At 35.4% G+C, this 12,142-nt stretch overlaps 1 protein-coding gene across 2 annotated transcripts in view; it reads left to right on the top strand.

Moving 5' to 3' along the window:
• Positions 1-10,918, top strand: part of PTAR1 (protein prenyltransferase alpha subunit repeat containing 1) — a 35,330-nt gene extending 24,412 nt beyond the window's left edge. The window contains exons 6-7 of one of the 2 annotated variants that reach the window (XM_041458408.1): positions 870-1,186; positions 1,753-10,918. In XM_041458408.1, the coding sequence (XP_041314342.1) occupies positions 870-1,186; positions 1,753-2,098 (663 nt within the window). In that variant the 3' untranslated portion in view covers positions 2,099-10,918. Of the gene's footprint in view, positions 1-869; positions 1,187-1,749 lie in introns of both variants that reach the window. The other variant, XM_041458407.1, reaches the window with a different exon arrangement.
• Positions 10,919-12,142: the final 1,224 nt, after the last annotated feature.

Below are 12,142 nucleotides of genomic sequence, written 5' to 3'. Positions count from 1 at the left end.
AGTCTTTAGAAGTAAATGAAAATGGTAGTTTTGATCTCTTTGGATAGTTTAAACTCCGGAGCAGTGTGAGGAAAGAAGTTAAGGCCTGTGAAAAAAGAACAAACCACTGGCTCCAATAGAGAAAGCAAAGCATAGTAAAAGCTTTGTCTGGGAGCCAAACTTGCATTTCTCCCCAGCAATGAATTTTGAAAGTTTAAAAGCACTCAGAATTAAGAGACAATTCACAGGAGGCAGAAGTGTTAAAAACAGAGCTACAGTTGGCAATTGAAGTATTTACCAGAATTGTGAAAGCCTTTCTTGAGGTTCTTCAGTAGTAAAATCAAGAAACCTGATTATGTACAAGTACTTTTGTATTTCACCAGCTCTAGGGCTTTAAACATAATGTTATGGTTGACATTCTCTCATGGAAAATGAAGGGGCAAATTAAGTTTGGATTTTTTTCCTTTTAAGCAACTCACCTACCTTCTGACACACACAATCCACTGGGTAGAAAGTAAAAATCTTAAAGCTAATAGCAGTGTAGTTTGTACCTCCTCTAAATAGTATTTATTGCTAACCATTTTGAGATTCTTAAACCACTGCTTATTTCAGAAGTGGTTTGGATTCTTTTCCCACTCAGCTTGTGGGCAGGTTTCTGAAAAACCTGTCTTTTCACGGTTTGGAAGAAGTATTAATTTGTTTTGTGCAGAGATGCCAAGACGCTTTTCAACACATAGTAGAAAGGGCTCAGTGAGTCTTTTTTCTGTGTATTCTTAAACCATTACCATAGTGGCTGAAATCCCCCAAGAAGATATTTCCTTAATGCAGAAGCCGTAGTGGTAAGTTCCTCCATTATACTGGTTGATAACTGTCCCTGCATTTTGTTTCAGGTTCTCCTTGATGAACTTTCATCCACTAAATATTGGGTATCCATGCACGTCTCAGACCATAGTGGATTTCATTACCGCCAGTTTTTACTCAGTTCCTTGATACGCAGAACGGTGACTGACAAAAACATTCTGGTACAAAATCAGGTGGTAAATGAACAAAACCCTAGCGTTCAGAAGGAGGAAGAGAGTGAAGGGACAGAAGCTGCCTGTGCAGAGGAGCAAAGTGTGGATCTCCCCCGCCGTTTAGACGAAGAGATGGAACTGTGCAGTGAACTGATTGATAATTACCCAGGGCATGAAACATTGTGGTGTCATCGGTAAGAGGACTTGGTCAAAAGAGTTTCCTTCTGGTTTGTGGATGATTCTTCACATGGTATTTCCAAACAAATTGTTCTGGGTTTAGGAAGTACCACTCAATAAAAGGTTTTTAAGCTACTATATATTAAGCATTTGGAAAATGTTCAAGAGCATAATCAGAGCTATTGTGTGGGAAATTTGATTTGGCTTAAATATTTTGTGGTGTAAGCTCCACTTGACCTTGTAATTTGTGCAAGAGACACAAGATGCTGGTAATTAGCCTCCTCACACTTTAAATGTTTAAACACCAAAAAATGAACAAAAGATCTTCGACAGAAGATTGGGTGCAGAAAATGTTTGTTTTACTATCTGGGTGCAGGTTCCTGAGTAGGTAACAAGAGATTTACCAAAGTGACATGGAGCCCTTTCTAATACAGTGTGTGCAGAGACAGCAGATTTTGTGTCTGTGAGGGAAATCTGGTGGGATGGTAAATGAATTGAAACAGTTCAGCAGCAACCACAGGTTATTTTCAGTGCATGACTTTCTTTTTTTTTTTTTTTCTTCTTTTCTTTTCCTTTGAAGAAGGTGTGTGTTCTACCTTCAGCAGCACTTAAGCAAGAAACTTCCTCTCGTGAGTGGAGCGGTATCATCTGTGGACAGCAGTGATGAAAGTCTGAATAATTCCCACCACAGTCCTGCAACAAGTCACATGGCACAAGCTATGGATGTTGATAGTTTGAATGAACCCAGCAGCAAACAAGGTTATACCCAAGAAACAAAACGCCTGAAGCGTGCTCCTGTGCAGGACTCTCTTGGTCCAGAAATGGAATTCCGGTTTGTTGATAAAGTATTATCAACTTGTAGGGATGTGGACCAGGCCAGGTTTGCTACTGCCTATAGAAAATGGTTAGTTACTTTTTTAGGTCAGTGAAGGAAATGTCAAAAGCTTTCAGGGTTCTTCTCTTAGTGCAATATTCTCTTTTCAGACACAAATGCATGTCTTGGTTGCAAGTGTTAGCTAACTCTGTGTTTCTCTCTCTTTTAATCGTCAGTCATAAAGCTAAATTTCAGAGTAGGCATCTGTCACTTTAATAAAGAACTGGCATATGTTTTTAGTAAGCAAATGCAGTTTGTTACTTAATCTCTCAAAGAAATCACTCTTACCAGCTTCCTACCGTGACATTTTCTTTTTTTTTTAAACTTCTGCATTAAGGTGGACTCTGACTCATTTGGCTCTAAAAAAAAAAGAGGTAAAAGAAAAAAAAAATTGAAATGCTTGTGAAACAGAGTGTCTAGGAAAATGGGAGAATCTGTCAGTATCAGCTAAACCTGTTCCCAGTTTGTTCCTGTATGGCTAATACCTTACGGGATCCAGACTATATTTGATGAGTGCTATTATTTTTGTGTAGCAGTCTTTGGTAGAAGACCAGAATACAGTGTTTCTTTCTGAAGGCTTCAGTAACAGCTTTGGAGCTGTGATGCCTTTTACTGTTTTAACTCGGTTTTTGTTTGCTTATAAATTGTCATGTTATCTTGATAGGAAGGTCTGTAAGGTTGAAATCTTGATAAGAAGATACAGGAAAATGTGGCAGAAAATAGTTCAAACACATGTTCACCTACAGCCATAGCTGTATTTGGCTGTATTTGTGAATCGTTTTCTTAAAACAGACTACCTTCATTTCTTGCTTGGTGTTTATTTATTTATTTTATCTCAGCAATCCAGATCTAATCATATTTGATACACATTTCTGAATGTCTTTTTTACACTACAGATTCTCACCCTGCCAAATCACACATTGATAACTTGTGCTTAATCAAGACCCTACAAGTCCAATATTGGATGGAGTAAAAAGTAGCTCTTCCAGCTGATGATTGAGACTATACAGTTATAAAAACCAGTGACAGCAAGGAGGGAACTAACCCTTCCTTTCTGTTTTTTGAAGATCTTCAGTCTTTGTTGGCTTGGTTTTCTATTTTTACTCTTGAAGAAGAGCTCTACTCCAACCATACATCTCTGTTTACATGACTGTAAATTTTAAGGGAATTTGAAATCAATTATGAATGGGGTATTTTGTCATTTCCTTAGAATTTGTCTGTAAAAGGGATTTTTTACACTAGTAGAATTGTGTTGGTACACGGACCCAGGGAAAATATTCTACAACTGTAGAAGTCCATACAATGGCAACATTGCCTCTTTTAAAAGCAGACTATTCTCTGGGGGGATTAGATTTTCAAGTTAGTGTCCTTGCCATAATTGCTTTATTTGTCTTCTGCCCCATATGCCTCTTGACCATAAGTTTCAAGATGCTGTTTTTGTTGGGCAGAGAGAGAAACAATAAGGGAGGAAAAAGCACAGGTAGCCTGCTCAAAAGATGTCACTTTGAATCAAAAAAGCACTCAAAATGTGAAGTTCCTGCACTTCTGTATAGTTTGATGAATGGAGTTTACTCTTGCATTTCAAAATTAAAACAGACCACCTCCAGTCTTTGAGAGTATGTTCATGATTCATTTCAGGCACAAAAGTAGCTAAAAATGACATTTCTAAATGTACACTGTACTGTTTACAGTACATAAATAAGACTGATCCAGGCTTGAGCATCTCCATGTCAAAGCTTTGTTTCAGAGGACATCCACACCTGCCTCTCCATAGGTATGCATGTATTACATGCATACGTTAGCTTTGAGGTGCTATGGAATGCTGCGATGGTTTGGTTGATGGTTTTAGTTGCAGAAAACATAATTGTTGTCTGAAGGAGTTGTGGGATTGGCTTGGGAGCCCAGTTTTGTCATAAGGTGTTGCCTCAATGATCACTGACAAATGGGTAGGTTCAAGTACAAACAGGAGTCTGAACTTAAGTTCTTAACTTGAGCAAGAGCTTTTACACATCCCAGGAGACCTGATATTTAGTGAAGGTGGATGATATGTTAAATTATGTGTAGTAGCCTGGGTCAGCTTGATTAACAGTATCCCATTAATGACTCATATGAACCTGGAAAGTGTGAAGTCAAGGGGGCAGTGTATTAAAATCAGGTTCTTGGTCTTAGATTACTTCGTAATGTATTTGTGTGTTCTGTTTACCTTGGCAACATTTACAAGTTTATGAGAAAAATAGTAGTGATAGTAGCAATCTCAGAAGTGGGAGCATGATAAGAAACATTTCTTGAACTGTAGAAGGGTAGAGATTATCTCTTCTTGCACTGGAAAGACTGTGGCTTTCAGAAGAAAATACTAATATTAGAATCTGACTTGAAACTCATTATATAGTTCTTCCAGACTATAATCTGGACTCTTGCCATTCTCCGAGCTGTACTGTGGAAATTCTGTTCTTTTGAACTTGACATCATAAACATTTAAGCAGGTGCCCTCATATACATGCGTATAGTTCCTATTCATGTCAGCACAAGTGATGTATTCTTGTAGGATGACAAGATTTGGTCCTATGTAACTGAAGAGAGTTGTATTGAATTTTAGTACTTGAAAATGTTCTGAGAACTCTGATTAGAGATGATGCTGATATTCTTACTGCTTTTGTAAAACACTGATGGCTGTAGTTAACTCATGAGTGTGGGTTTTTAAAGTCTGCACTTCAAGGAAATATTCCCCTGCACTCTATTTTTTAAATCCAGTTAGAATAGTTCCATTTAGAAATGTTTGCAGACCTGAAAACTAAATAGTGAAATTGAAACAAGTCATACCTTTCTGTTTGAAGGAAATGCAAAAAGCAAGTTGTTAAATTTGAGCTTTAATTTTTAACAGTAACATATAAATTATAATAATAACATAATTTAACAGTAAAATATAAATTATATTAAGGAAAATCATATCAAAATTGCTTCGAACTGTCAATGTCCTGAACCCTCATGCATGAAACTATAGAAGAGGTACTTCTAACGTACTGTATTAAGCTCAAAACTGATGTGATGTTCTGGAACTATGATCTTTACAGCATACCTGTCAACCACTTGCTGTTACTGCAGAGTCCCGTTTGGGAACTGCTTGAAAAATAGAAAGTGGCTTTAGGCCATTGGTAGTTAATGTATTGAGCACGGCTACTTTACATAAGGCATTTCAGCTGTTTTGTGTTTCAGACATCAGAGACTAATAATTTAGTCAGTGAGCATTCCTGCAGAGAAAATGTCCAGCAGAAGCTGCAGAATTCAAAGCTCTCACTGTCTGAAGTTTCTTCAAATATAAAATCAAACTTTGTACATCTTTGTACATCTTAATGTAAAGTTCAGCATCTTTCCTAATTTTGTCTTCTGCTGTAGTATATGTCATTTGAATTTATTCTTTTTGTTCACTGGATTAGTCTTTGTGGAAATTTGTTTGTACTGGAAACAAAGGGTTTCGAGGAACAAATGTAATTTGAAACTACAGAATTTGGAATAGAAGGAACCACATTTTAAAGTGGTAAATTCTCAGCTGCTAAATACAGTAACTGTTATTTCACTGGCATTTTGTTTGTCTTGTGTGTTACAGTCACTGGAGAAACATGCAGCATTAAAGACAGCTACAATAATGAACTTGTATGAAGTCATTGGAATGCATTGTTACAGCTGCTCTGATTAATATTCTTAATGTACTCATGTCTGCATATTTGTGTTTTATTGACTCCTTACATATTCTTTATACAACAAAATCCATGTGTCATTTAAATAGGGGATAAAGCAACTTGTCAGTTTATGCTATTTGATTAATTACCTTGTATGTAATATGCTTTAAGACAAATAAGCAAAGTGATAATATAGTGAGAAACCTTAGATTTTTGTCTTAAAATGAAAATTTCTGGCATTTCTAGTTTTATTCTAGTGCTGCTTAATTAGAATGTGTAGCTAGACTTTATGGATGGGAATGATTTTTTTCCTAAGTAGATAGTTAATTAATTTTTAAAACAGTACTGTATAATATTGATGAACAGAAAGAAAGGGTTTTGGAAAGGTTTGTCTGCATAACCAGACTCAAAAAGCATACTTTTTTCAAGAACATATAATACACTGAGTAAAATGTGAGTAACAGAGAATAATTTAGGTTATGAGTCTTTAGAGATTTGATGATTAAATTTTTGGACAAGTTGTTGTTTGCTTAGTTTTGTTTTGCGTTCTGTAAGGGAAGAGTGTTTTTTGTTTTGTTTTGTTTTTTTTTTTTTTTTTAAATCTAGTAGGAGGTGAACCATTGCACTTAAAATATGGGGATGGGGAGAAAAACTCATAACTGCTGAATTGTATCTCATAGAGCAATTTTGGAAAAAGCAATGAACTGACACTGAAACGTAAATGTCACTTCAAATGCATCTTTGCACTCATTGGGTGATAAGAGATATGTGTAATTAGATCTTACTGTTTTATTAGTGTCAGATACAAAAAATAGGTTGTAACTCACCAATTCTCAAATGCACTTCACATTCAAGTTAGTTTCGAAGGATGTTCAGTGTCCCTGTCTATGAGACCTTTCCTTGTGTACTCAGAGGTATGTTTCTTTTCAGCCTCTTCTCTGTTCTTCCAGCCAGCAAAGAAGAATGTAGCAAAGCATTGGTAAGGCGGCCTAATTTTGTGTTTGAGTAACTCTGACTACCTCCCAAAAAGTACTTTGACTGATGACCATTAGTGGAGTTCATCAGGCTCAGTTATTTCAGAACCTCATGCTAGGCCTATATCCTCTTTCAGATGTGAAAAGCAAGAGCTTTGTCAATGAATCTGTCAAGTTTTCCAGGGACAGTTTGAAGGAGAACAGAAAAAAATACTGTAGTTAAAGTTGGAAAAACTAGAATTAGCATAAATTTTCATTTGTCTTTTCCTCTGAAGAAGCACCTCTGTTGCTGAAAAATGGAGGAAATATGCTTCCAGGGAATTCCATATATTATGCTTTTGAACTGCAGATCTGACACTTCCTAGTGGCTTTTGCTTAGTGTGTAATGTTACTTCTCAGGGCATAGTCTATTATAGTGAATTAGGATGCTTTTTTACAGTTTTATAATTATTGATTAAAAAGGAAAAAGAGCTAAACATGTAACTGGCTTTTAATTACTATTTTTTTTTTGTCTAGCATAGTATTTTATAATCTACCCACATGCCAACACTGTACCTAGTAATGTACAGTAGACCTTACCATCTCATCTGCTTCATACTGTTATTCTGTTGAATTTCTGTTGCAGTCTTGCAAGAAGCTCCTGACAGTGTTGGATTTATTCTCTGAGTTTCCTAGTAGTATTCAGTAAAGTAGTTAGTATCTCAAAGTATGTGGTAATGATGGGGAAGCTTTTTACAGCATCTGTGTTGATGCACCATAGGTCTTAGATTCAGTATTTGAAAACCTTTTGTTAGGATTCTAAATCTATTTTGATAGCTGTCAAACTCTTATGTGCAACAGAGTTATTCTGGAAAACAGAATTCTTAAGTGAAGTCTGCTTTGTTAAATATCTTTATCTACACCATCTGGAACCTGCTGTACATCCTACTGTATAGACAGATGTGGGGAGAACCCACAGTGAGGTGCATGTTTTCTTCATGAGACATTTTCTGAATGGAATATAATTATGGTTAAACAAAGAGCTTTTCTTGGATGAGGTACACCTGTCTGTTCATTGTGAATAAAGTTATTAAATTGGTACATCATTAATATGGTAAGATTTGCTGAATGGCTGCATGTAATGAGTAGGTAAAAGGAATGTGTTTTTTAAATCTGCTGTTAAAAATCACATAAATGATAAGAGGTACTAGAATTTGTTTTTAGAAAGCAAAATGTACCTACTGTGTTCATTCCGTTTTGTATCAGTTTTTCTTTTTTGAAGTAGCTACATTTAAAACTGAAATACTTCAGTACTTGGAAACACACTTCATATAATTTCATTACTTTCATGTAATCAAAATAATAGATGTCTTAAATGTTTTGAAGTAGCATTAAGATCCAAGGTGGTGACAGCACTACACTGTTTAAGTGAGCCAATAAACTCTAATTTTGTAACATCATTTTGTTCATCAAAGTACTATTCTATGTAGGGAAATGTTTATTTTATCAAGATTTCTGCAAAAATATTTAATTCTCATAGCTTTCTAATTAGGGGGATATACAACTAGTTTTGAACATAATATTTTGCAGTATTTTTTCTATGAAAATTTCTCAGATGCACAGCTATGACCATTGTAAATTTTATGTAGATTTTCAAGATGAATTAGATAAATCATAAATTTTGTAGCAGAAAGAGTAAAATTATGACAGGACAGTAAGACACTGAAAAGTAATCTGCTAAATGACCAGTGTTCTACAGGACAGTGAATGTAAAGCATTAAGTTTGTTTTTCACTGGTCTTACTTTGTCATAGGATGAATTCCTGTCAGATGGGGATTATTGTCTTTTTTTTTTTTTTCTTTTTGGGTAATCAGTAGAGAATTTATCTGTGAATAAATTATCTATATTTATTCTCCCACAATAAGTGTGCATGTATGTGTGAATGGATGGATGGCGGAACTGTATTTATGTCCTGTGAACACTGCAAAAATCAACCACATTTGGCTACCTGCTGACAGACCCCTCCATGGATTACCTGTCCTGAGTCTGAGTTTAGCAGGGTCAGTGCCAGGTTGTCTGCTGAAAGCAGTGAGATCTATTGCTTCCCCTCTCTGTCTTAATCTGCCTGATTATCGTTGTACTGGGCAAATGCCTGCACACACCAACCAAATCATTAGTGGTTATGTTATTCCAAGTGCTTGTAGAGAGTATTTTGAGACTGTGAAAGAGTTTGTCAGGTCTTGCAAGTTGGGAAAATTGGGGGTGCTCAGTAAATACCCAGGGGATACTTTTCACCAGTTCTCAAGAAAGGAAACGCACAGGCATGTTTTGCATGAGTGCTTTAACATCATAGGAGACTAGGGAAAAGTATAACTAGTGACTTAAATTGGTGTTTAAAAACAAACAAGTAGTATTTTTGGTACTTTGTTTTCAGTATTTTTCTCACGTTATTTTGTTAAAATAAATCACATAAAATATTCTCAGAATTGCTCTTAATTTTGAGTGTCTTCTGGTTTTGAATGATTTGATTTGAGAGCTTTCCTTAAATGAAGCAGTTTTACTGGAAAATGCTAGCACCTTTCCTGTTTCCTCTTAGACAATGTGATTCATTCCAAGTGTCCTGAAATGAGCACCTGAAATCACAGGGCATTACTGAAAGTATTGTTTATCATCCTAAATGCAAAGCTTAAAAAAGCTTCTCTCATATACTTAGTTTTCTTTTTTTTTTTTTCTTGTTTTTTTCTTACTAGCTGCTAGATAGAAAGAGTAAGTATGAGTAATCTTGGTGTACTTAATTTGGGTGTTCATTAGTTCAGAAGGGAGTAAGTAATAAACACACCAGAGTTCTTGTATAGATGTACTTTACAGGATCTAGTTATTTGTTTTTGATCTGAATGCTTTATTTTTACATCAATTGAAATGAGTTTTGAAATTCCCATCAACTTCATTGACTTCAGATCAGGCCATGCTGTGGAGAGAGTACCAGCCTCTACCTGATAGCCATGGCATATTTAGTGTGATGAATTGTAAGGGACTTGTTTGTCTTTCACAAATAGTTGTATTTATGGCTTCAATTAAAAAAACAGTTTGTGTAGTATATACTCATTAGCACTGTGGAAAAGGAACCCTTATGGTTATGGAATGTTAGTGGTTTAACAGGGCAGCTAGAGAAATACTAGGGTACTACAGGGTATCAGTAGCTAAGGAAGCTTCCTTTTCCCCTCTGTTTTTTTTCCTCCCCTCTATTCTCTCCTTTCCTTCTCTCTCCCAGTTTCCTCCACCTCCTGCCCCAGCTCAAAACTCCCCATTCTCTTCCCTGCCTCCATGATTTTTCATCTTTGCTAGTGGCAAAAAGTTTCATACAATATGCCTGTGTGCAAACCAGGAGAACAGTTTAGTTTTGGAAGTATTGCTTATCAATAGCAAATAGATACCAGTGCTTGAGGTTTGTGCAAGATATTTAGGGGGATGACTGGTGAGCTTTTAAGTGCTACGTGATAACTGATGCAATGTTGAACAGGAATGTCTTAATGAACAGTGGATGGCCTGAGTCTTGCTGTTCTCCAGGTGTGCTGTCTGCATTTATGGTCAACAATAAATTGCACATTTGTCACCCTTCCATCTCCACAAATGCTTATCACTAGCTAATAGCTAATCTGATTTGTAAAATGCATCTACATAATGTTGATTTGAGATGTTCTACAATTATTTGTTGTTATCTAGTACTAGGTAACTTCCACCATGACTTTAGTCCTCCTTCAGTGGAGCCTGGCCAAGTATAGATTTTCATTGTTATAAATGGTTTTCCTGTGAAGGGTATTTGAAAATCCACCATATAAAACATGCATTTTCCTGATGTCTAGTTAGAAACATAGAAGGGCATCTTAGCACTATTTTCCAGTTGTGCACACTGAGTTTTACCTTGTTTATCTCAAGTATTTTGTATTGCATGTTATTTAAATTTTTGCATATCCTAGTAGTACAAAATGACTTACAAAATAAAAAAGAGCACCCTTACAGTTCTACCTATTCTATGCAGATGGCTTCCAAAATTTACAGGTACAATTTTGGTGGTGGTGGTTGGTAAACAGATTTTTTTCACTTATTTATCAGCAGACTTCTTTTTATATGTGTTAGTAATGAAATGGACTAAGCACCGCTGTAATCTATTATATTTCTGTAGAAAATGGAAAATAGTGTAATATTGTTTTTGTTAAATGTTGGCAGTTTATAAATAAACTTTTCATCTCCTAAAGGATCTTTGTTTTGTGACAACACTGAACTCCATTTTCATTCACTGTGCAACAGACACCCCTTGTAAATACTGCTGATCTCTGGTGGTACACTTCCTTTGACGGGAGCTTTATCTTCTCTTGTGAATTAAGTGATGATAGCAGACTTACTTTTGGTTCTTTTAAACGTTGAGACTTAGGCCTTTTTCAGAAGCTTTCCTAGGTCTTTGTTTAATAAAAGGAGAGAGATGAACAGGAGTTAGTTCTTTATAAGATACTTCTTTCTGGCAATATACAACTGATAGAGTTGTAGAACTTGGACAGCTGGTTGCTGCTTATGTTTCTCCGACTTTTTAAAATTTCAGCATGATGTTCTGTGATGTGCTTGCCTTTTTTAAAATCTGGAAGCAACCAGAAGAACTTGTGTCAGTCTTTCTAGGTTCCATACAATTTCTGTGCTGTTACAATTGAAGGGAAATCATTTCACAGATATTAAAAGCAGGTAATTGACCTCTTGTGTTAAGAAAATATACCTTCTTTGATTCATATTAAAGGTAGATGTAATGTAGAAGTACTACTATACATGGTACTTTGATTCCAATTGACTGCCTTTAGAACATAAATTCTGCTGTATGAATTTTATAAGACTACCTGAAGAACAGCTGTCCCTCATCTGCCCCGTGATCTGAACTGGATGAAAAGATATTTAAGGTATGCTTATTATTTTTGTAAACTTTATAATTATGCACATACATTAGTAGCTGGATCCATAGTGTCGATCTTCTTCAAACAGTATTTTACTTCATGTATATATATGTGTATATATATATATACACATATATATATGTGTATATATTATTTCATTATATATACATATATATATGTATATATATTATTTCATTTATGAAAACTTGTTACTTTTTTTGCAAAATGGACTTAGATCTTTAGATCTCTTTCATAGACTTGAGTGAATGCTGCAGTAAATTTGCGTCTAGTCCTTGTATATCAGGGCAATCAGTAGCTCTATAAAGAGCTTTCATTCCAGCTATAATCCAAATAATTCCAAGGTTCATTTAAATAATTATTTCATGACTAAATATTAATATAAAACAATGTTGAACTATCAGAACATGTGGTTGGGATTGGGTTTTTATTTCATTAAGCAATGACACTGGGATATTTCAATGTAATGGCATATGAAAAAGCTCTTTAAACTTAGAGGGTTTTGTATTTCATG

This window comes from Pyrgilauda ruficollis, unplaced genomic scaffold (genome assembly GCF_017590135.1).
Source record: "Pyrgilauda ruficollis isolate IOZ18807 unplaced genomic scaffold, ASM1759013v1 scaffold128, whole genome shotgun sequence".
Lineage (NCBI taxonomy): Eukaryota > Metazoa > Chordata > Aves > Passeriformes > Passeridae > Pyrgilauda > Pyrgilauda ruficollis.
The sequence above is the reverse complement of the archived record's forward strand: the minus strand, read 5'-3'. Positions and strand labels throughout refer to the sequence as shown.